This window comes from Rhipicephalus sanguineus, chromosome 11, assembly GCF_013339695.2.
Source record: "Rhipicephalus sanguineus isolate Rsan-2018 chromosome 11, BIME_Rsan_1.4, whole genome shotgun sequence".
Taxonomy (NCBI): domain Eukaryota; kingdom Metazoa; phylum Arthropoda; class Arachnida; order Ixodida; family Ixodidae; genus Rhipicephalus; species Rhipicephalus sanguineus.
This window is the reverse complement of record NC_051186.1, coordinates 22,585,729-22,611,270: the sequence shown is the minus strand read 5'-3', so window position 1 is coordinate 22,611,270 and position 25,542 is coordinate 22,585,729. Positions and strand designations below refer to the sequence as shown.

Sequence of the window (25,542 nt, the reverse complement as noted above, 5' to 3'; positions counted from 1 at the left end):
CAAGGTGCTTATGATAACAAGGCCAAGCATACATGCAGGGCCTCCCGTGAGTGAAATTTCAGCATTTAATCTATGCTAGGCTCATTTGTGCTCTCACGCCCGGAACAAAACTCAAGTATAATGCAAAATGTTGGATGCTCTAGAAGAAAGTAACATAGCGAATTTTTCCTGATGCATCAGAACATTTACTGAGGTGACAAACCTACAGTAGTCTGTGGCGGCAGCCACAACCATTTTGAAACTTCTGAACAGCTGCACCACTTGGGGCCACTAACAGCACTGGTGCAAAAGTCTACACTACACTACCTGGCTAGAGAAATTACCACACTTGTCACCCCTATTCCTTCTAGCAACCCCGGCTGAATCGCACCCACTATTCAGCACGTGTGACAGGACAAAAACAAAACCATCCAGGCACTCACACTGTAGAGCATGAAGTTCCTCTAGGGGTGGTCACCTTCTTTCTCCTTGATGAAACAGCAGCATAGTGCACTGGTGATGCACTACTGGCGCAGGTTTTCAACGCATCACAGTGCCCTTCCTGTTTGTGTCACAGAGAGCTTGGGGTCCTTGGTCTCTTCTGGAGACCACTGCCGCTTCTGCTTTTCTGCTTGAGATCAACCTGCACATGGTCGTAGATGAGGTCGTTAGAATTGTAAATTATAACATCCGAATTTCTACAGCAAAAGAAAAGACTCCCATTTTCCAGAAGGCACATTGAGGCATCCCTTCTTAAAGTTAAGGCCCTGCATTTGCAACCTCTATTTTAGTTCTTTTTTTTGAAGCTGTGCTTGACTTTGAAGGTGTTAGTTCACTATGAACTGTATGTAAAAAAAGCTCATCCAGCACAACCACAACCCTAACTGGACAGACAAGCAACGTTAGCTGGATGCTCTGGACTGCTTTTTTAATGAAATGGCTTATGTTGACACTGATCGTGGTACTACACTAAAAAATATGCAAAGATTTATTAACCCTTTGTATCCCATGGCCAATCCAGCTGCGCAAGTAAATATTTTTTTGCGTATATGCAATTACAATACATACGAAAGTGGGAATAAACCAAAACATGGGAAGTTTAAGCTTTAGTTCTACAAGAAAACAAGTGTCCACATATGTGGACGCTGGGAACATCAGTTACACTGGGTCCATCATCCTTCTTCATCGTACATGGGAACTTTGCTTGCCGACGGCTCTGTTCCAACACAATAATCACTATCATCACTACTTGCCATAATCAACGCCATCATCAGTTCAACGCGTTCATCATCGTCGTCGTCATCATCATCATCATTATTATTATTATGAGCATCATCATCATCATCATAAAGGGTCACGTGGCCAATCGCTAACGGCTCTGATTCAACGCCTTCATCATCACCATCATTATCACCATTCAAGGCCCATCTGCTTGCCCACCGCTCTACTTCAACGTGTTCGTCATCATCTTTATCGTGGTTGATCATCATTACCAGTGCGTTCATGGTTACGTTCAAACTGAATGCTTTCATCATCAGCAGTAGCATTTTTCATAAGGCATTTGCTTGTTGATGGCTCTACTTCAACGTGCTAATTACCGGTGCCCTCCAAATCGGATCACTCGCTTCTGCTAGCCAGCTCGAAAATTATGGCATGTATGTCTTCATCCCTTAATCCACGTCCAGAATAAAGCAAATAAATTCTAAATAACTTCTACAAGGCGTGTTTAGCTGTATCACCGATAATGTTTTGGGTAGAGCCGCACGGCAACGAAGCGGGTCTTACTACCATGCGGCGTTCTATCAGCTTTTTACACAAACTCGGTATGCCTGGTGTCCACAAACGTGGACGCCGCAGCGACAACTCAACTTGCAAAACTTTGGTCGCTCACAGTGCAACAAAAGTCACACAAAGACAAGATAAACCCTTCGTTTTCTCGAATAAATCTCAATAATATAAAAACTCTTACGAATTTAGAGTGAACCTATAAAAAATATGTAGGCATACACCTCTACAGGCGACTTGTGAAGAACGCCATTGTTCTGTGCGCACTTACCGCTGTTTGTGCACAGAAGTGGACACATATAGATGTTTTTATGAAATTCTGAAGTAATGCCAACATTTCAAATCGATTTTTAAGGCAATGCGTTGGCTAGCCTGATCCCACTTCACTGATATGTTTTGTCCACATATGTGGACGCTGGGATACAAAGGGTTAATCATTCAAGGAACCGACAACTGGCCAGAACGTGTGATTAGATCCGGGCGGAAATAAAAAGACCGTGAATAAAAAGACTGATAGCAGGGCATGCTTTTCGTGATTTGAGTAAGATTACATTTTTAAATTGCATTTAAAAGTAAAAAAAAAACAGTATGCCATGCGTCCTAGCAGAAGATGCCTGATGATGTGTTATCGAGTCGTTCTGCTTGCTGTACATAGTTTGATGCTTTAATGTGCACCATAATTAGTGCTCAAAATTACACTGTATTATATTATTACCTATCCCCGTCCTATTCTGTGCTGCTTAGGAGGCAAAGGAGTTGATGCTGAGAAGCAGCGTTGGCTTCGTGGCAACTAGTGAGACATATCGAGCCGTGGCACACACATGCGGAATGCACGCATGTGCACCAAACTGCAGTGCATAAACTCGTACTGCTGTCATGTTGACCTCCCACTGTTTGCAGCCTGTGTTGTGTGTACACAACTTCATAGTAGCCACAGATCCTGAAATGTTTCACAGCACTTTCAGCGTTACTATTCCATGATTAAGACCGTGACTAGTTAGCTTTCCAGTGAACTAAAAAAAACAGGTACCACAAGAATTGGTTGTCAGTCCCTTTAATTGTTTTATGCTTTGAGCCATGTTAATATGTTAAAATGAGTGTCCCGCTTAACACAATTTGGTCTACATGAGCTGAATTGTGAAATGGGGGACCTATGCTGGAAAACACACGCAGAGCTCACGCCAAATATTTTAAGTGAACCAAGTTTTGTGTTGAACATCCTTGTGCAATTTTTGTATTTCTAGCCTTGCTCGTTGCATGTTTTTCGTACCGCTATAAGACCTGTAATGTCTAGCTTATGTAATGCTGTACGAAAATGAAATTCAAGATTGTTCAATTCAAAGCTAACCAAGTGCGTTCAGCACCACTTCCTGTATCCCTTTCTCGTGCAAGTGGCAGAATGACTGATTCTGCAAACCATATCTTACTTGCATGCGCTACAAGAGCCAACTCTGACACCGATTCATTCTGCTGGTTTCTTCAGATTACGAGGTATCTGTGGAACAAACAACGGAAAATCTACAAGTCACACGGGGTGACAGGTGGTTTGCCCCCACCCCTCCGTCCACATGCACACACCCACACACACAGAAACTTATTAAAAAGGGACCAACATGCACACAGTTAAGATGAACGGGATTCAGTGCTTCAGATAGGTAGCCAGACAAAGGAAGGATATGCACTATCGATGCTTCTTTTGACGACCAAGAGATGAGATGAGTTAAAAAGGGCAGAAGTTGTTTGTTCCCACATAGTGAGTATGGCCCGGATGTTTTGTTGGAGCGAAACAAAAACTTGTACACATACTTTTACCATGCTTTCAATATCACATACATTTCGAGACATGTAAACTTTTGCAGGCTGTAATATTAAGTACTATTATTTTTGTCACATTACGCATTAATCAAGCACATTGCCTACTGCATTCATGCCTACCACGACATATTTTAAAAATAAGTTAGCTGTACAGTCAACAAAGTTTTCAGAGCATTTATAATGTTATCCAAAATCAACTTACATCCACCGGGTAGGTAAACCATTCACCCAAAAGGAAAAGGCACATCAAAGCAAGTTTCAGTAATACAGGGCAAAGTGACAACGGTTTCTTTGTTTAAAAACCCCTCTCATTATAACATGCAAGCAAAGCACCTTAACGGAATATTTTATCCTGCTTGTAATGTGACCACTAGATGATATCTACCCACGTCTCAGTAGCAGGGTATCTGCTTCGCATTCAGAACAGAGCCTTCTCCTGAGCTTTCCTGCGAAACTTTTCCTAATATGACACGTTCATTACCACTGATTCATTGTTAACGGGTTTCGTTATAGTAGCATTAGCAGTTCAGTTATTATTTACAGGTTTGGGATTGCTGGAATTGGACTTGTGATACTGAGTTATTTTTCATCTTTTTTTTTTTCATTGTTGATAAGTATGCTCCGTCCCACAAACTGGTTGCAGCAGGGTGGAAGCTATGAGGTGTAAGCAAGCTATGTGTTTAGCAGCAAAACATGATTCTATAAGTAACTGCATTAGACTTCTAAATCGCCTCTGATATTTTTTTTAACATTTCAAGTAAATGCGCACATCGAGTTCCGAATGTCATCACAATCAACAATGTCAAATGTGGCAGCACTACAAGCCACAGGCGCCTTACAAGTTCCTAGAAACAATCTTCTCCTCTCTGGGCCTTTCGGCAGTGTTCAGCTCCTCAGTGTTATTGCAATGTCAACATTTTCATCTGCTCAGCACCCACAATGCCTGTTTGTCCGCTCGCCGCTCTTCCTCCTGGCATGGTGAAGAGGAGCACTCGGCCAGGAAGAGAGATGAGCTAACGAACGAAGCATAGAGAAGGAAAAATTGAAACCAGAGAGGGCCTGTATTGTATTATCAAACGCGTGTAACTCCACTATTATGGCACAGTTTCAAAAAATTCTCATGGTTATGTGTTCGTTGTAGACTCATGCACAACTGCAAAACCACAACTAAATTTCGACCTCTGGGTGGTTTAGGGGCCGTTTAAAGTAGCAAGCTTGAGACATTTGCATTTGTTTGGCACATGATTTGTCACAGTGATATCCGATATGTTAACCGTGTTTCGAATGTACGTCGTGTGCCTTTATTGTATATGTAACCACCAGTAACTGTGGTTACGAAGTAACATGGCACAGCCCATGCAGCCATGACCGCCCGCTTCAATCCGAAGTTGTGCTTGCTGCTTGCCCACAACCATCAGCCACAAATAAACAGTGAAGTCAGCTACAGCTATGAACCACGTTATGCTGAGAACAAAGCATCAGGTGTGCTTTGCCATTATTGAGATCAGTTGTTTGTTTAGTCACACTTGTTAAGCCTTGTCACCAAGAACTTGAGAGTACATTGTGGAAACAATGTAAAATAGTCACAAATACATTGCTGTCGAAGCATGAGGATGCAAATATAAAGCAAATAGAAGTGCCAAGGCACGCGCTCAAGTGGTGCTGCCATGTTTTCGTTTTCCCTGTTCTGCTACCATAATAAAGTTGTTTACTACTACTGTTCTGCTACCAGCTTACTTTACTCACCCAACACGTGTGCAGAGATGCCATGAAAACACCAAGCAGCTGATGCAGCATGGATGAATACATCTTCAGGAATTTCCGCCCTTCCTACTTGCAAAGTCGCCCTGCAGCCTCCACAGTGCTGCAACCAATTTGTGAGATGAGCATAGTTTACATAATGTTTTTTAGTCATAGATATACATGCAAGACACAGAAGCATTCTATAGGGAGCTTGCACCAATGGTGGCAATGAGGTAGCACCCATTTCGTTGTCACAGCCAGTTGAGCTGGCAATCGGGGAAGTGCGTGCAGTTGTGGGTTTTAGTAGTTGCATGCAAAGTACGGCAAAGTTACAGTCACAGAAAGATGGTTGCAACGTCTTCAAGATGCCGAAGGTGCACCTCAGCAAGCACAAGATGAAGGAGCTATCAGAACAGTGCCAGCGTGGATGGCTCTAGCGCATAGGCAACCCTTACAAGCATCACGTTTGTCCTCATTGCTTCCTTTAGGGCAGGTGAATCATGCTTGGCTTTCATTAGCTCTGTTTTGTCCACTTACACACGAAACGTATCAGGTTCTGCTGTGACGACGCAGGACCATTGTGGCTTCATGTGTAAGGTCCATTTCTAACGAGGCCGTCACTGTTTCTGCAACTGGGTCACTGTACAGACGAATTAAAACAATGATAAAATTAATATTTACCGGGAGTTAGAGCGTCCTTACAACTTGCTCATGTCATGACCACGACGCTATCGGCCCCAGCTTTTCTCCTAGGCTCGCGTAACTAGCCACTTCTCACAACGTTGTGGCCTAGAGCCGTTTATGACTTCACTGCTGCTGCATGACAAAGCTCGACAAAACATAAGACAAGTAATTCGCAAATGTCCGAGGCGTCGACGCGTGGCCACAGGTTTACGTACATGATGCAGTCGGCTGCATGAAGTGCGAACGGGTGAGGATAGATGGCTTTTTTAGTTGTATCGTAAGGATCCTTCCAGAAGGGTGCTGCTGAGTACATATATGCCGACCTCGTGCTCCTTGCTCGGAACTACTGTCAAAGATTGCAACCTCAATGTCATCAAGGAGATCACACCAGTATGTACTGTACTTGCGCTTCTTTCCATGAAGCTACCACACGCGCTCCCAGAAAAGCTTTGCGAAGTCCCTAAAGAGACCGAAACGTTTCGGTAGCTCTGTTTAGTCCACTCACACAGGAAACAGAGAAACTCCGAAGGTCAAGCATGGTTTACCTACAGGAGAGAAAGTGCTGAGGACAGACGTGATGCTTGTTTAGGACTGTCCTTGTGCGTGAGCCATTTACCATGACACTACTCAAAATAGCTCCTTCGTCTTGTCGTGCTCGTTAAGGGCACAGAGTAAGGCAAAAATTTTTTAAAAATCACTTTTTTGTTGTTTGCAATTTGGGAAGTGTATCCTTTTCTCCATATTTTGCATATTCGTGCTTTTCTTCTAGTCTTTTTTGTAGCTGAGAACCTCATTTTCCGAAAGCAAGTAGTGAGTGAACACACACCCAAGACAAGCCCCTCGTATGCACTCCGTGCTTACAGTCCATTTTCTGAAATTGTCGGGTAACTTTCTGCATGCCTGATTTTTCAGCTAAGACAATCCGAAGATGCTGTGTGCGTCTTTATTCACATTCGTGGTTCAGAGCGCGTCTATTCAAACAATTTTAGCTCCTAGCTTCATTAAACCTTGTGTCTGTCGTGCCAATCGATAAGTTGAGATGCTGAGGGTAGAGAAAGCCTTCAGCAACAGTATATTTCGTGGCAACTAATACAGTTGTCTTGTAAATGCGAATAAATGTTAGCGACGTACTGAGGTGCTGAACACTGAACCATCACACTCTTCATCATTGAATCCCAGCCTCTTCAGCGTCCTTCAAGGCAACTCGTGCACAGGGTGACAACGGGTATGCTTTAACGGGCATCAATATTACTTGTGATGCAATTAGACAGAACTGTGCATGCAAACTGTGTGGTCCAAGTGTTGAGCTAATCGGAATTGTGTCGCAAAGTCCTTGCTCTCTTTCTTTAGGCTCCAAAGTCTTAAAGATTGCGACGATGGATGCTTTTTATTTCATCTAATGATGGCAGTATCGCACGTGCCGAAATTCTGAAATCATTAGGACTGAAGCCTGGCCAAAGCACAGTAAATTTGCTGAAAGAAGTTGACCACAATCGACGAAACTTTGTGAATACAGCTGCATGACAGCTCACATAAGAAGCAAGGCAAGACTATAGGCTCCAAAGGGAAAAAAAATTACTTTGACAATGATTACCAAGCTTGTAGGTATTAAATAAAATAGTTTAACGTTGTTTGTGGCAAGAGATCCCCTTTCAGCTGTTTTCTTACTTTAATCTTCATTGACTTAAAACTATGTTTTTATTGCTTAGCTATCATTATTTTCCGTGTATTTCAACATAACCAGTTCATTATTTTTCTTTGTATTCAGAGTAAGTGCATACAAATACTGTACCAGAACTGAAATTAGGCACTTCACTGTTTTTGTGTTACAAATTTTGAAAGATGCAAATTAACCCAAAATTTAGGTCCTAATGGTAAAACGTTCACTGAAAAAAGTAATAATAATCAGATTTTAATGAATCTAGTACAGTTGAAAGAGTGCAAAATTTGGAAGAAAAATATTATTGTATTATGTGGATAACTCTATTAGGTTTTGAGAAAAACCGCTCCTCAACATGGTCAAAAATGCATGGTGTGTATAGGGTTTACCGTGTGCCCTTTGGTGTGTTGTAGATGCAGCAACCATCTTTCTCCAACTGCAACTTCTTTGCCTTACTTTGGGTGCAACTGCTACAGTAGAGTAGCTATATATGCTTGCTACAATACAAGGGGAACATATACCACACAGTGCATCATCGCGCCAGAACCTTTGAAGCAAGAGCTGCTGCCGCGCGCACTTTCCTGACTGCCACCTCGACTGGCTATGACAACAAAATAGCCACCTATATCCCCCCCACCGTGTAAGCTCACCATAGGCACACCGACATTTTTTAAAGATAGAACTCAAACAATGGTTAATGTTGTCCCCAGTGTGAAGTAATCCCTAGTAGCAAGCAATGTTGCCACAACATTCACGTAACTTTCTCAATGTGGCGGCAACAATGTGTCAACATTTGGTGCTACTAGGGTTATTGCCAGTGCGCTGAAGAATTGAAATGTATTTCAAACACATGAATGAGTGGAAAGTAAGCATGCAGTGGTCTTTTGTGAGGTGTTCAATGTAACAGCATAGTTTGCTTTGCTGAAAAGCACGCTTATATATGCTTCATCTATATTGATATGTACGCTTGTGAGCACTACGAGAGAGAACACCGAACACATGTTTAATCAATGATTACCAATATAAATGCGACTTACTGAATAGCAAGAGATACCTTTTCGCTTGAGCAATTGTTATGAACACTATTGCACTTGCCAACTGCATATAGTCCAAAATAGTCGTAAAGTAAGCCAGTTGGTATGGATGCATAGTAATGAACAGCACAAAGTATGAACGAGAGACAAAAGGAAGAACAATGCAGGACGAGCACAGACTGTCAACTGAAAAATTTATTGCGCAGAACCTTGCCTAAATAACATTAGCCGCACACCTCATGCAAATGAGGGTCTGGTTAGAAAAAACAAGTTACGAAATCAATCAAGCTGTTTATTTTGTAACTTGTTTTTTCTAACCGGACCCTCACGTGCACGAGGTGTACGGCTAATGCTATTCAGGCAAGGTCTTGTGCAATAAATTCTTCATTTGACAGTCTGTACTTGTCCCGCATTGTTCTTACTTATGTCTCTCGTTCTTACTTTATGCTGTTCATTACTATGCATTTATCACTCTGACCTTTAAATGCTCATTTCAGTGCTTACACTCGTATAGCTGACGACTGTACTGTAGCACAAATTGGGCAAGAAAAGCATAACAGAAAAGCCTGTTGCTAAAAGTATGCAAACATAGGTGTTCTAGTGCAAACAAGGTGCGGACAGAAGGGTGACACGTAACTGTGTGCTGGTCCTGTCGTTACATGTCAACCTTCTGTCCTTGTCTTGTTTGCACTAAATCAGGCACATGCCTGATGAGCTAGTCAGATGAGAAATTCTCCTGCATCGTACCTATAAATCCTTGCATCAGCAACCCCACAGCACTGTGATAATCACACCACTGCCACACAGCAGCGTAATGTATTCTACTACATGCTGGCAGCACATTAATGTATAAAAAGCGAAACTCTGACATAATATGAAGTCTCACATTGTGCATGCAAGTTTTCATAACCGTCAGATGTCCAACGTGGATGCTGGCTGGTGCAATATTACTGACACGCGAAGGCGACGTGCATATACACACACAGATTCTTTTAACACCTCTCCCTACACAAGGCAAACACACGATTACGTTTAACTAGCTCAAGCCAGCGTTCAAGCGCATTATAAACACTTCACCGTGAATGTAGGTTCATTATCACCATTTAAGTGGTTGGCTAGGTGAATTGAGCCACGTTACAAATTATATAGCCCACGAACGTGAGCAAAATGCTGCCCAGCAGCAAATGGCGCTGCAGGCTTTGATTTATCAACAACAAACGCAGCAAGCGCCACTTGCGTCCTGCAGACTGCAATGCACATAAGAAAAAATCGATCATCACACACATGCATGTTCTCGCAGTTGTCGCGAATTCGTTCCCGTAAGGCCGGGTCGATGCGCCATGGCTCCGCTCAGATCAGCGTAGTCAAAGCGAATCGGTAACGCGCACAATGTCGTCGCTCGCAAAGGTGCGTAAGGCTGCCCCTTTACGACGCCACGTCCGAGTGTGGTAACAGAGCCTTGCGCTGAGTTGCATACTTTACATAATAAGCTGTCCCACTTACCTTTAGTTTCTTTCGCTGGCGTGTAGCAGGTGGCCACGGGCGTCAGCCATGGAGTCATTCGAGCACCCGCAGATTTCGTTGATTCCTTGAACGACTCGTACTTCATCGGCACTCCGAGAACAGCGAGAATTGCGCGCAATCTTTGCACACCGCACAAACGAAGAACTAAGCTTCATTACGTGAATTTAATACTTTTACCTAGAATCTTCTTGTGGACGAAAACACGCGCGAGACGCTTGCAAACAAAACTGTAAAACAAAGGCAAATAACATGCTTCGGCTATGCATGGATCCAGAGCTTTGGATGGATCTATCTAGCTTGAATTGTTGTTCGTGAAAAAGAAAAAGTCGCCGTGTGACATTGTTAGAGAATGCATGTTATTGGGCAAAATAGTTTAAAAATAATGACTTGTCTTCAAGAAAAATTTATACGAGACAAGTTAAATACTTTTTCAGTAGATTTTTTTTTCTTTTTGTTCTAGCAGACGACAGGTTTCTACTGCTTGTACCACGGACTACCCATTCTAGTACACTGTACACATACGTAGTAGTGCGGCTTTACGATCGATGCTTGCCGCCGAAGCAAAACTTAGTTGTATGTACGTCCTCAGTGAATAGCAGGATGACTCCAAAGCAGTAACACTTCTACGTAATGCAGTATGTGATCTTGCAAGGCATGATGTTTCGTTGCGTTGAAGCAAAGGGAAGCAAGCCGGCGTGATCAGCTAATATGTCACCGCTACGCGCGGCACTGCCGTGTGCTTCATTTCCCGCGCTGAATTCGTGATCGAGCGAGACAGCCACGGAGTGGAACACAGCTAGACGCAAGGGTTCTTACGACCGTTTCGTTAACTTGATATATACCAAAATTGATACGGCGTTACAAGAGTGTATGATGAACAGAACTGACAGGTCCTAACGTGCAAATCATGACACGCATGTCATGTACAGCACGATATTCGCAATGCCCACGAACTATTCGCAATGCCCACGAACTATAGGTGGCGCGCCGTGCGATTCAAGATGGCGCCAGGAGGAGGGTCAACCCGATTGTTAGCATAGGAGCAGATAGGACGTGCGGACGTACGGCCCGTGCCACTTTCACCGGATGAAGTCATGAGCTGCAATGAAATGGATATGAGACCAAAATACTTTCCCAAACAATGGAAAGTGCTAAGTGCTCGCCACCTATTATTTGCTGCGGTGTGAAAGGTTATATTTCAGCGCCGTTACCGTGCATCAACAATGCCTTGCGAAATCCTGTGCGTGCTACAGAAAACTGCATGAACTAGAATTGACGTATTAACTGAAAGGCTCTCCGAGGTAGTACGTACCGAGCCTGCCTGACGGATTTGCCGTAGTAGTAGGCCGCTAGCGAGTATACATAGCCCCCGCTGCTGCACGAGACCGCGTGTTTAACGTGGTGATGGTTAGCAAACATATATTACGCCGTCGTCGTTACTTACGCGATAAGGAAGGCGGAGTTACTTCTTCAACGCAACGCAAGCGTTCAACATCCCATTCAGTACCACTTGTGTCACAGCCACGCTTAGATTCTAGTCGCGCGCAATTCGCAATGCACACGGACTATAGGTGGCGCGCGAGGTTATCCAAGATGGCGGACCGAGAGAGTATGAAACCGTCGATTGCGCTCCCGTGTCGTAGCACGTTGGACTTTTTTTTTCATCCTTCTCGTAGTACGTCGATTATATTCTTATTTTTCAGGGTTTATTCAATTCGACTGCGAAATTCTGCTGCCTTTTGTGAAGCTGCTATTGGTAGGAAACATTATGGGCCACCCTGAAAGTTACGAAATAAAGGATCCGGTGTCTAGTCGAAGGCGAAAAAGTTTTGAACGTTGCAGCCATCTAATTTACCGTGGCGTCAAGAAATGCAGTGTTCACGCTGTTACGATTGAAGAACAGTTCACAGACATCCCACGTTAGAGGGAAGCCTCACGAACTGAAGTTTATTTTTGACGGAAGCAGTATTATCAATTACGCACGTGAGATTTTTCTTGTATGCTGCAGCCGCAGTGGCCTCACATGGGTCCACAGCGTGCTTACCTTCATGCCCCGAGTAAATTTATATAAATGCTTAGCGCACACAACCAGAAGTACATACGTGTTTGTTATTTTACGGCAAATGACGCGCTTTACCTTAATTATCTAAATGATTTTTCCGACGCAAAGCGTATCTAGAACGAACTCTATGGCTTGAGTGCAACGTCCTACGTTTAAGCCACAAAAATTACGCTGATGGTGTTTTAAAGTTATACTTGCTTCGAAAAGCGTCAGTGCAAGCATATATTCTACAGAGCTATCATTGGCGCGCAGCTGCAAACTTTGTTAAGTTCCGATGCAATGAGCCTGGCGGGTTGAAGAACGCGCTTCAGCGCGTTGTCGATATCTTGTTTTTTTTTTTTTTTTAATGCTTCGCCTGCCGCTGATACGAAAACTAATGTAGGCGGGGGTAACACGAAATAGTGGCTTGGCCTATCAGACGTCACTGTTCACTGCAAAATACGAATTTGAACGCAGTATCGTACTATCTACCTTAGAGAACAGCGCATGCATTATGTGTTGAACATGTGCACCTACACAATTATGCTGGATTTGTAATAGGCAATCAACATGTATACTCTCTAAATTCTGACACATAATAATATAATATCTGGGGTTTAACGTCCCAAAACCACGATATGATTATGAGAGACGCCGTAGTGGAGGGCTCCGGAAATTTCGACCACCTGGGGTTCTTTAACATGCACCTAAATCTAAGTACACGGGCCTCAAACATTTTCGCCTCCATCGAAAATGCAGCCGCCGTAGCCGGGATAAAAATTCTGACACAGTCCTGCTGAATTCGTAAGATGCAATCGCAGTGTTGAGAAATGGAGCTCATTCATCCATCACATCTTGGTTGATGTACTGAGGCACGAAACACATAACGTTGCTTTTAATTATCTTTTGACGTGACATAGATAAAACCTGTCAACAAAACAGAGACGAGGCGAAATGCAAGAGACCCACGTAGTGTGCGATCTCAGTGCACGTTGAAGAACGCCAGGTGGTATAAATTTTCTGGAGCCCCCCACTACGGCGTGCCTCATGATCATATCTGGGTTTCGGCACGTAATACCGCATAAATTATTGATATTAAGAAAACTCAAACGCGTCCGCGCATCGCGAGCCACACGACAACACTACGCCTATACTCTCTGAAGTAGTGCTCTTACCGGCCACTACGCGGCGCCACCGTACGTGTGCATTGCGAATTTTCGCAACGTCGAATTGCGAAAAATTCATCGAACAGCAATGCCGTTTTGAAGATAACGGTGAGGTATAGGAGAAGTTAGCCGAGAGGCGTGGATTGTGGCCTTGACTGCACGTTTCATCGCTCTAACCATTTCACTTCGCTGGTCGAGCTCGAGCGTGTTGGCGGCATCCGGCGCTCCATAATATCCACAATAATTCCGCTACATGCAATGCACAAGAAGAACTATGCTTTTATTTTGATCTCGCTCAAGGATATTATACATTAAATACAATCAAAGTGACTTACGAGCGTGGAAAAACATTAACGCACGAGGGGACGTGAAGTTCAACTCGCTCCTCGTGAGTTAGCAGCTGATCGTTCATCGTCGCTGTCAGTCTCGGTGCTTGCACAGCCTTCTACGTCCAGTGAAAAATCCTCGTCATCAAGATGGTTTCTTTCAACATCACTGCTGAAAGCAATCTGAAGAATATCCTCCGCCGCCTCCGCCAAACGACTTCGACCACTCCGCGACACCAGAACATTTTGATCTCAAACCGGTCAATAAGCAAATCGCTTGCAGCGTGCTGCCACCTATCAACAAACGTACAAAAACAAGCGGCGCAGCGCTGGCTATGACACCAACACACTGGTGAACGACGGCGTTCAGAGATTCGCTCCCCACGAGAGGCGTGTAGCGGATGCGTCTTCGAATGACTGAAACGTCGCTCGCACGATTCATAACAGCGCTTTTCTGACAGACGATAAAGCGCCCTATTTTAAAGTATCGCCAATTTGAGATCACATAGCGAGCCCGCCCGACCTTCTGCGTACAATGTTATGGGATTCATGCACTACAAAAACACTGACGAATGCTATATATGGAAGTAAAACAGGGTGAGTTTTAACTGACAATGTAAGCCGATAGCATTGAACTAACCTACGTGGCTACAGAAAACCTCGCGAAGCTGATATGTGTACGCTGTGGGCTATCGTCGAACGCGCGAGTTGCCACGTATTTTCACGAAAACTTCGCTTCTCGCTAGAACGAATCAGGTTTCTCTTGTCACAGAGGACTCGGTTTGTTCACTGATGCAGGAAACATGCAAAGTCGTAGTGTTCCTTTCTTGTCAACGAGTTAACACTGAGGCTAGCACAGCCGAACAAGGGAGCGACTGCGTAGTGCCGCCATTTTGTTGTCTACTAACCCTCCTCGAGAGGACGCTCCTGAATTCCGCTTGGCGACACGACAGTCTACGGGCATTGCGAATACATGCCACTACATGCCACGCTCATGGTGCGCTCGCGGCCGTTTCGCTAGCTCGATATATACCAACATTGGTACTGCGCGACGTTACTGTGTAACGAACATAAATAACATGCGTTAACATGAAAATCGTGACACGCATGTCATGTACAGCATGACTTACGTACCACGCTCATGGTGCGCTGGCGGCCGTTTCGCTAGTTTGATATACAGTGAAATCTCGGTATAACGAACTTCAGGGGACCGCGGAAAAATGTTCGTTATTCTGAAAAGTCGTTATAGTGAAAGCCCAAAAATTTACCATAACAATAGAATTTCAGTAACGCAAACGTCCTACCTTTGCAACGGTACGACCTTGAACTCGTTTCTCACAACAATGCACACGTGAACGTTAGACAAGGCACGTTTATTTGAAATAGTCCGTGATCGTTTTTTTGACGGGTGCAGCACAAACTCTGCGTCACGAACGATTCTAGACCGTCCGCATTTTTATCCGCCGCTTCGGTCGCTGTTCCGCTTTTTTCTATGAATATGCGGAGTTTCCTCAAGTAGTCCAACGCATCTGTGGCCGACACGGACTCGTCGCGATCTTCGGGTGCTACCGTGACATCGTCGCCCAACTGCATGCACGCGAGTTTTGAGCGACGGCCGACAGGATTTGCTGTCGCGGAGGGCCATCCATCGCCGTCGCTTGTCGCAGGGGTGCAATCGCGAAACGATGCTATTTCCGATTCCACACGGCTGGCTGATCGCGCCGATAACGCGGACGGACCGTCGTTCTGACCACTGGCCAAGCGCGAAAAGCACGAAAGGCATTGGAATCTGAAATAGAATCGTTCCGCGATAGCATCCCAGGTTTCTGGAAAGCCAGAAAACATCGCTTGTCGCCCGGAAGTGAGCATGACGATATCCAACAACATGGCAGCATCTCTGACCCTTGCTTCGGTTGCGATTTGCTCGTGATGCTTCCAGTCGGCGCGTACTTCAAGGAATGCAAGTTATAGACTACCTTATTTACAGCCCCATCTCACGCGGAGAGCGAGGCAGCGGCCGTATTTTGTCGTTATTTATGATCGACGGTTCGTTTTGATGTTTCGGTGGTAGCTTGCTGCATTGGTGGTAGCTTGCTGCAATGTCAACATCGTCGTCGTGTGAGGTAGCCCTGGTAGCCCTTCTCCCTGCGAAGCAACGATGTGAGGCGCTGCGGCTTTTCTTAAACGTTCTATGACAGCAAGAGGAAACGTTGTCGAGATGCGCCTCGTGGACTAACCCCAACATAACGCAGTTTGCAAAGTGCGACGTAGCGTAGGCAGCGTACGCTTCCGGGCGCCCCATGGGATCACAGCAGATACTACTGCCGCGGTTAAACATAAGATTGTGAAAAAGCGTTGTGAAACGCTTTTATGGCATCTTTATCTCAAACAAGACAATAATAAATTTGGCATGTTGTCATTCATCTACTCTGTAATTCTTTTTCGTAATTTGCCTGCGTGCGCGCAATAGTTTTCAATCGAGCAGCGCGACGGAGCCCGTTTGTCGCAGTCGCCTTCGCTCGAAAGTCGCGTGCTATGCATGCGGTTGGGCCTTTAGATGCGTTGTCGCCTCCGCAACGAAGGGAAAAAAAAAGTTCTCCGCCCGCGTCTTTCTCCTCCCGTGCCATCTCAGGTTTTAGCGGGAGGGCGTCCGCTCTTCGCGCTGCGTCGTCTGCTATGTCTGCTACCTTACAGCTCCGACTGCCATGACCGATACACTGAAATCAAGAATCATCGCATTTCGGGATATAAGTTCGTAGTACTGAGGTGTTGTTAAGATTACACGGGAATTAAATAACGATCGTTATTCTGAAATGTTCGTTATTCTGAAGTTCGTAGTAGTGAAATATTTTTACATTGAAACTATAAGCAGTCGGCACGGGATTTCTTAAAAGTTCGTTAATTTGAAATGTTCGTTAATGTGGTGTTCGTTGTAACGAGATTTGACTGTATACCAAAATTCGTATCTTGCGACATGACTGTATGACGAACATAAATAGCACGACTTAACATCATGACAAGCATGTCATGTACAGCATGACTTACGGCCGCGCTCATGGTGCGCCGGCGGCCGTTTCGCTAGCTTGATCTACCCCGAAATTGGTATTGCGCGACGTGAGCGTGTGACGAACATAAATGACACTAGCTAATATGAAAATCATGACACGCATGTCATACTTACGTGCCACGATCATGGTGCGCTGGCGGCCGTTTCGCTAGCTTGATCTACCCCGAAATTGGTACGGCGCGACGTTACTGTGTAATGGACATCAACAACACGAGTTAACGTGAAAATCATGACACGCATGTCAGGTACAGCACGACTTCCGTGCCACGATCATGGTGCGCTGGCGGCCGTTTCGCTAGCTTGATCTACCCCGAAATTGGTATTGCGTGACGTGACTGCGTGACGAACATAAATAACACGAGTTAACATGAAAACCATGCAGGGGCGTAGCCAGAAATTTTTTTCGGAGGGGGTTCAACCATACTTTATGTTTGTTCGTGCGTGCGTTTGTATGTGTGCGTGTATATATACGCAAGCAAAATTGAAAAATTTCGGGGGGGTTTGAACCCCCCAACCCTCCCCCCCTGGCTACGCCCCTGAAATCATGACACGCATGTCATGTACAGCATGACTTACGTGCCACGCTCATGGTGCGCTGGCGGCCGTTTCGCTAGCTTGGTCTACCCCGAAACTGGTATTGCGCGACGTTACTGTGTAACGAACATGCATGAGTGGCAAGCATTTTCCTCAATGACAGACAAGACGATGTATGCAGCTCTTTGCTGGCTGCTTCGCATTACATCGATTCCCACAATGCGTGGGATCTGGCGGCTTTTATTATTTAGATGAGTCGGGATTTATCGCTCACTGACAACGCTCACTTCTCTCTTAGAACCGCCAACGCGGCCAGCGGAATTTCTGCGACACGGGCTCTTGACGATATCGCGTAAAACGAACGCACGTATTAAACGATAAGTGATTGGGCTGTGCTCCAGTCTTGGCTGAAATGCCCCACTGAAGTAAGGAACAGGCTCTTACCGGTGACGCAGACAGGCACCCCGTGGAGAAACTCGATGCGGAAACCTTTCTTGCATTGACACTGCCAGTGGATGCAGTCCGAATGGGCGTCGCCAAGCTCGCACGCTGTCCTCGTGATGCATGTCTCCCCAAGCCGCCGCTCTGCAGACAATTATCAGAAAAGGATGCATGTCTGGGCTTAAATTAAGTGTACACTAGTGGCGATGAGCGTTAGAGCGATGACTGCAATCATTGCGGTCGCGAAGAAACAATAAATCACGATCGTGTACCCCTTGTGCATTCATCATCAATACCATCATCACCAACCTATGTTTTGTCTGCTGCATGAAGGGTAAATTTCTCCAATGATCTCCAACTGACTCGATCACGCAGGCCATAGTTGCCAGGTTTGGTTACTTTGCGTCAATTTGGCAACATTTTAGGGGGCGGCAGTAAAAACGTGCGGCTCTACATGTGTACATATGGGAATGTCACCTACGTGAATTGCGCCGAATATGCTTGACGTCACGAAAATGAGTGAATGCGATTGGACAGGGTATATATGCAAATTGTTTATGGGTGGGACAGCGACGGCAGTGGGGGGAGCTTACACTTATTCTTACGTTGTAACTGACTATGGGGAATCCGAGCTGAAGTTTACGGGGCGGCGACAGCGCCGCGCTGCGTCTCTATGTAAAGTTACAACTATCAGTGAGCGCGAACAAACACTAAGGAGAACTCGGAAGCAATACCTTTTGTTATTTGTTTTGAAACGTAACTAGCGTACGTAAAGTGGTCCTGTACAAAGGGTAAGCGGCTACACACCACATTTTAATAACTTTTTGCTGAGTGCCCGGATGACCACGCTTTTTACAACGAAGCTGTACACTTCACAAGGAGGCTGCCATTTTTAAAGCTCGCCACCGCTGCAGCGCCGTCTAGCGTCTGCGATGTTTCGCCCTTCCGGTGTGTGGGGTTCCGCTATAGTTCCGCGGCGGCGTGTGCTAAAACCCCTAGTTGTTGGAAAGTAGCGGCGCTCCTTTATCCACACCGCCTCACCCTCGCCGCGCAGTCAACCTCCTCTTTCTTCACCCTCTGTTTCGCTATAGTGTTCTAGAATATTGGGTAGTGAGCCCACTCTCCGGGGAGAGGGTACGTTGCCGCGGCGCAAAAAATGTAAACGAGTTTTCGTTTTCCTGAGTGCCCGCGTGGCGGCGCTACCATCGTCAGCAATGGGAGCCTTCGCCCCGCTGCTGTAGGGCTGCTGCTGTGTTTCGTCGTCGCTGCAGGTTTTCGGCCGAGCATTGCTTCGTCAATACGTTTCATTTTTCAGTTCCTGTAGTTGTGAATAATGTAGATTGGTAGCAAGGCTTCTTCACGGGCTGCTTTCATGTGAAGAACTCCATGCAGACAGCATTTTAGATGTGCTGATCATTGTGAAAGCAAGGCTTTGGCAAGAGGTTGGGTGCCGAAGCCATGCCTCAATGCTCTCTCAAAAAATAATCCAATTCTATGTTGTTACGCGACTTCATTTTTGCATTAAGGGGCTAAACACAGACAGAGCAGGCAAACGCCAAAAAGCAAAGCACTTCAAGATAAGCCGCTGCACTTAAATTTTTTTCCTTGCTTAGAAGATGTTTTAAATTTTATTATTGTTCCTGCATTTAGATTTTACAAGTGTAGGTTAAACTTGAAGTATGAATCTTCTCTGAATATTCTTTTTCTGTTTCACTGACCCAAATACAAGAAAATGCCAGATTTGAAAAACAAGCAAGATAGTATGTTAATTGCCACTCGCCATGCATACTATAGCAATAAACCCTTATTTCAATTGTGAATGCTGGCTTTGGTCCTTGGCGTACCATCAACAGTGCGATTAATATGATCTACCAGAACGTCAGTAGATCTGTATAAAAATGCATGTGTTTGAATGGAAATGTGTCTATTATTTGTCATTTTTTTAGTATTTCTTCTGATTCAGTGTCTTCACTTATTGTGTGAACAATATGTGTTGAGTATTCATGTGCTTTTGTGAACTTTTTAAATTTATGCTATGCTAAGTATGCTATTGAAAATATTTAGCGTCTCTTTGTGAGTATTTTTCTAGCATCTATTGGGCTGTTTTAGGAGACATGCTTTTTGCCGCACACGCTGATATGTACAAAATGGGGCAAGGCCCTCTTCAAGCTATTTCAGCTTTTTTCCATCTGTTTTCACTTTGAAAAAAAAAATGAAAGTGATTGATACGCATGGCTTTTGTGGAGTATATAAGGTCATTGCGCTGCCCCACCAAATAAACTTTTCACTTATTTCCGCGAACGATTGTTGTCTACATTTTTCCACACCTTCATTACAAATTCATTTTTCTAAATACAGGAGTGCGGACAAATAGTTCTGTAGAAAAGAGTGCATATGAACCTTTTAGGCATGTTATATAGTGTCAGCAGAATTGCTAACTGAATTTTGCACTCAACTGATAGCGGTGTTTGCATGCAATTTCTTACACAAATATAATTTCCAGCATGTGAGGGGTCTTCAAGAAGCAAAATCTGATTGCATGGTCTACCCTTACTTTCGGTCTTTTATTTCTTGGGCATGATTAGGATAGGTCTTTCCTGCTGTGCACTCCCACACATTTTCTTGCACTTTTCAGGAGAATATATCAACTGAGAGAGCGTAAGGTGCTTAACCCAGTCAAAAAAAGTGAATGGGTCCAACTGGTCATACCAGTTCCCAGCAATTGGTCCCAAATGGAATGAATTGGACACCAACTGGAATGCTGCACTTCAACAGGGAGGACCAATTGGACCTCACAGTTTCAAGTGGTCATTCCAATTGGTCCACCGTTTGCCAATTGGTCTCCCAAGTGGAATGCTTCTTAGTCCAATTGGTGTCACAAATTCCAATTGGAAAACCATTGGAACAGTGCGTTCCAATTGGCCTCCCAATTGGAATGCTTGTTGGTCCAATTGGATGTGCACATTCGAATTGGAAAACACTATACAATCGTAGCAGACCCATTGTTTGAAATATTTAGTTGCAATATGTTTGTAACTAACATGACAACCCTAAAAAAAGGTAGGTCAGGCTCTTATATATATATATATATATATATATATATATATATATATATATATATATATATATATATATATATATATATATATATATATTGGATGGCCATTCGGGAACCCGTTAGCTTCAACTGGATGATCACATCTACTCAATTGGTCAACCAATTCAATACCGCCTGCAAGCCTACCCACTTTACAACGATGCGAAGTTTGCGAACAGCCGCCGCACTTCGCTGACACGAGAAAACGGACAGAAAACGGCTGACAAGCGTTGGTTTCGTACTAACAAACATTCCAAAAAAGTTGCACTTGAAGAGGTAAGATAAGGTGAAAATAAGCTCTAAAATAAAAAAAGAATTCTTGCATGCTTACAAAATTTTGTACTGTTTGTTGACAAAAGCGATACTCTTAAAATTTAATTTTCTCAGAAGTGCGTGCGTTGCGGCAAGTGCCATCAGCATAGTCATCGCGATCGGAGCGCGCTTTCTTGTGGACGCATCAGACGCATCATGTCACAGGTCACCGGCGTATTTTATATCCGGCGTCTTTGAAATATTTATGTTGGCACGGTCCGTGGATTCAGCCACATTCGAGGTAAGTATTTTACTTTTGAACTTCTGCAATTGTTGCATTATTAGCAGCTTTCGCACATTTCGTTCTTTACCCTAACTAGTGTTGGCTCGCGAATGCAGCCAACTGCAGTGGACACGGTGCACGGGCGCAGCAAGCATAACGTGTGGGAGCTACTGTACTCGGTAAGTCTTGTTACATCGCTAACATTTTCATCTTGTAGATTGTATGAGCGGAAAACAGCAGGAATAGAAAGAAAGAACTTGACAGGACAGACGCTCAACTTACTACTGCAGTTTATTGGATATTTTTCTCACAAGAGCACAGAATCGCGCATGTGCAGCCACCTTATCACAAGAGAGACAAGGCCAACAGGAAGGTTACTTATCCGAACTGCCGCCCTTTAACTATTTAGAAAGCCTATTTCTTTATCATTCAGCGCTACCGAGGGAACATTGATGCACGGGGTTGAGTTTGCTTTAATCTGTACAGCTTCCGTCATCTCGGTGGTCAGTCTGTGTTTTGATTTGCTAAGAACATTAGTGCTCGTAAACTGCCGATTGCACCCGCAATCTCTGCAGTGCAGAGAGAGGTGCGTGCCACCTGCGAGAACCTTCCATGACGATGCATGTTCTCTGAGTCTGTCATTTAGACATCGGCCCGTCTGGGCGATGTACACTTTTCCGCAGCTCAACGAAACTCCGTACATGACCTCATCGGTACAGGGAACAAAGTGCATGGCACGTGTTTTTCTGCAACCTTTCTGGTTCACATTTCCCTTCCCATGATTTTTAACCATGGAGTACAGCTTGGCCAGTTTGCAGGGGGCTGTGAGCACGACGTCAACCCCGTGCTTGCGACCAATCTTCTTCAAATTGTGCGACACAGAATGCACATACAACATGACCACAATCTTTTCTGTTTTCCTTTTATCCTGGGTGTTGTTAGCATTTGTCCTCTTTAACTTTAACAACATGCCACCCACTGCAACTAGCACACTGTGAGGGTAACCCAAGCTCAGCAGGTGACTTGCTTGCGGAAGCTATGCTCTATGTTATGCAGACAAGATTTCTTCAGCAATTAACTAAGGCAGGAAATAGCTATTGCTATTTTTTACGAGCTTACTGTGAGATGAATCATAAGGTAACAGACCCTCCTTAGACCGTGGCGAAAATTCCTAGCAAACATGGTCAACTCGATTAAAGTTCATTATCATTCACTCATGAACAACTAGCCAATGATGATTTGCAGTTTTTAGATGTTACCGAGGTTTTTAATTGAGTTGACCATGTTTGCTGGGAATTTTCGCTACAGTCTAAGAAGGGTCTGTATATCTTATGGTTCATCTCACAGTAAGCTTGTAAAAAAAATAGCAATTGCTATTTCCTGCCTTAGTTCGTCGTTGAAGAAGCCTTGTCCCCATTACATAAAGCACAGTTTCCTCAAGCGAGTCGCCTGCTCAGCTCGGGTTACCCTGACAGTCTGCTAGTTGCAGTGGGTAGCACGTTGTTAAAGGAGTTAAAGAGGACAAATGCTACCAACACCCAAGATAAAAGGAAAACAGAAAAGATTGTGGTTATGCCGTATGTGCATTCTGTGTCGCACAATTTGAAGAAGATTGGTCGCAAGCACGGGGTTGACGTCGTGCTCACAGCCCTTTGCAAACTGGCCAAGCTGTGCTCCATGGTAAAAGATCATGGGAAGGGAAATGTGAACCAGAAAGGTTGCACAAAAACATGTGCCATGCACTTTGTTCCCTGTACCGATGAGGTCGTGTACAGAGTTTCATTGAGCTGCGGAAAAGTGTACATCAGCCAGCCGGGCTGATGTACAGACTCAGAGAACATGCATGGTCATGGAAGGTTCTCGCAGGTGGCACGCACCTGTCTCTTGAGAGAGATTGCGGGTGCAATCCGCAGTTTACGAGCACTAATGTTCTTAGCAAATCAAAACACAGACTGACCACGGAGATCACGGAAGATGTTCCGATTAAAGCAAACTCAACCACGTCATCAGTGTTCCCTACGTAGCGCTGAATGATAAAGAAATGGGCTTTCTAAATAGTTAAAGGGCGGCAGTTCAGATAAGTAACTTTCCTGTTGGCCTTGTTTTTCTTGTGGTAAGGTGGCTGCACTTGTGAGAAAAATTTCCAATAAACTGCAGTTGGAAGTTGAGCGTCTGTCCTGTCAAGTTCTTTCCTTCTATTTGTGCTGTTTTCCGTTCATATAATCTACAATATGTTGCACCAACTGGCCCAGCATATCACCTTATTGAACATTTTCATCCTTCGTGCAGAGGTGAACACACTTGTCTAAAGCACTCGAACGGCGCGCTTTACACTGCACTGCAGGGGCGTAGCCAGAAATTTTTTTCGGGGGGGGGGGGGGTTCAACCATACTTTATGTATGTTCGTGCGTGCGTTTGTATGTGTGCGTGCCTATATAACCCCCCCAACCCCCCCCCCCCCCCCCCTTGGCTACGCCCCTGCTGCACTGACGACGTTTGCATGCATGACTGTTTAGGGTGAATGCTCGAGTGTGGGCTATCTCAAACTGCTCGCGCTGGAGTGTGCTGTTACAGCATTTTAGAAAAGTGTGTTAACCTCTGTACTACAGCCATGTAGCTCATTTTCCTCAGTCTTGTCATATTTTTCTTTCACGCAGCATGTCTGATTGCTGACGCAACGCGGAACAAAGAAAGAACCCTAAGCAACGAGATATATCCGCGAGCTCGTCTCCTGAAGCTGAAGCAGAGCGGGCAACAGTTTGACAACGAATACCCTTGGTAGCAGGCATTGTAGAGCTGTACTATAAGCCCCCTCTGTATGAGATGTTTTCACCGAACAATTGTTGTGTAATAAAGGCTCTTCGTGTTGAACACCACCTAGTTTCGATTGGGTGACCATTTACTATTAACTGGATTGCCTGTTGAACACCAGTTCACTTTAACTGGTTACCCATTTGGACACCAGTTAGCTTCAATTGGATTATCACATCAATTCAATTGGTTAACCAGTTGACACCACCTACCTTCAACTGGCTGACCAGTTAGACACCAGTTCTCTTCAACTGGTTACCCATTTGTGCACCAGCTAGCTTCAATTGGATGACCACTTCTATTCAATTGGTTAACCAATTAAACACCACCTAGTTTCAATTGGGCGACCATATACGATTAACTGGATTACCAGTTGGACACCAGTTCACTTTAACTGGTTACCCATTTGGGCACCAGCTAGCTTCAATTGGTTAACCAATTAAACACCACTTAGTTTCAAATGGGTGACCATTTACGATTAACTGGATTACCAGTTGAACACCAGTTCACTTTAACTGGCTACCCATTTGGGCACCAGTTAGCTTCAATTGGATGACCATGCGTGTTCAAGTGGTTGACCAATTGGACCCCAGTCTATATCAACTGGTCAACCAATTACCACTAGCTCTACCCAAATGGTTTACCAATTGGATATGAACTGGTTTACCAATTGGATGTAATTGGTACGTTCCAATGGGTGGCGAAATTCCAATTGGTCGAAAACCAGTTGGTGGCAATTGGTATTTTTCCAATTGGACCACTTGAATTTTTTTGACTGGGAAGTTTGTAGTAATATTGTTTTATTTAGATAGAGTATGACCTCACTAAAGAGACTACCGAGTACAAACGCTAGCATGAAAATATTAGTCTCTTTTATCTAAAGGCAATCGATGTCAGTGCACGTTAAAGAACCCCAGGTGGACGAAATTTCCGCAGTCCTCCACTACGGCGTGCTTCATAATCAGAAAGTGGTTCTGGCACGTAAAACCCCATAAATTAATTAATTATCTAAACGCAATAAAACTGCGAGATCTTTTTTTTTTAAGCGAGAGCTCGCTACTGCAATACAAAACTGGCGGTTTACAGCATATATTGCATCCGGCGCCCGCTGATGACGCGCTCATGTTTAGCGATACTTCATGCGCCAGAACAACGGCCAAAGCAAGAATATGCTCACGCAAAAGAAAAAAAAAGCAACGAAAATGGCTATGTACAGGGGTTGCACAAGAGTAGTTTGTGCTTGAAGCGCTGGCAAACTAGCCTTCGCGCTGAGGGCAGCAACGCGTCGCTTACATTGCAG

General features: G+C 44.5%; 1 protein-coding gene and 2 long non-coding RNA genes across 4 annotated transcripts in view; 1 reads left to right on the top strand and 2 right to left on the bottom strand.

Moving 5' to 3' along the window:
• The window catches only part of LOC119375661 (uncharacterized), a 315,585-nt gene that overhangs the window by 195,208 nt on the left and 94,835 nt on the right, over positions 1–25,542 (bottom strand). For both annotated transcript variants that reach the window (XM_049420276.1, XM_037645895.2), the window contains one exon: positions 17,803–17,943. In XM_049420276.1, coding sequence (XP_049276233.1) covers positions 17,803–17,943 — 141 coding nt within the window. The remainder of the gene's footprint in view (positions 1–17,802; positions 17,944–25,542) is intronic.
• On the bottom strand, positions 426–11,840 carry LOC119375663 (uncharacterized). The gene is made up of 3 exons (XR_005180415.2): positions 10,204–11,840; positions 5,326–5,443; positions 426–622 (listed from the first exon to the last, which is right to left on the bottom strand). It is a non-coding gene; the product is annotated as an uncharacterized LOC119375663 (long non-coding RNA).
• LOC119375662 (uncharacterized) lies at positions 21,331–24,367 on the top strand. The gene is made up of 3 exons (XR_005180413.2): positions 21,331–21,449; positions 21,548–21,610; positions 24,089–24,367. It is a non-coding gene; the product is annotated as an uncharacterized LOC119375662 (long non-coding RNA).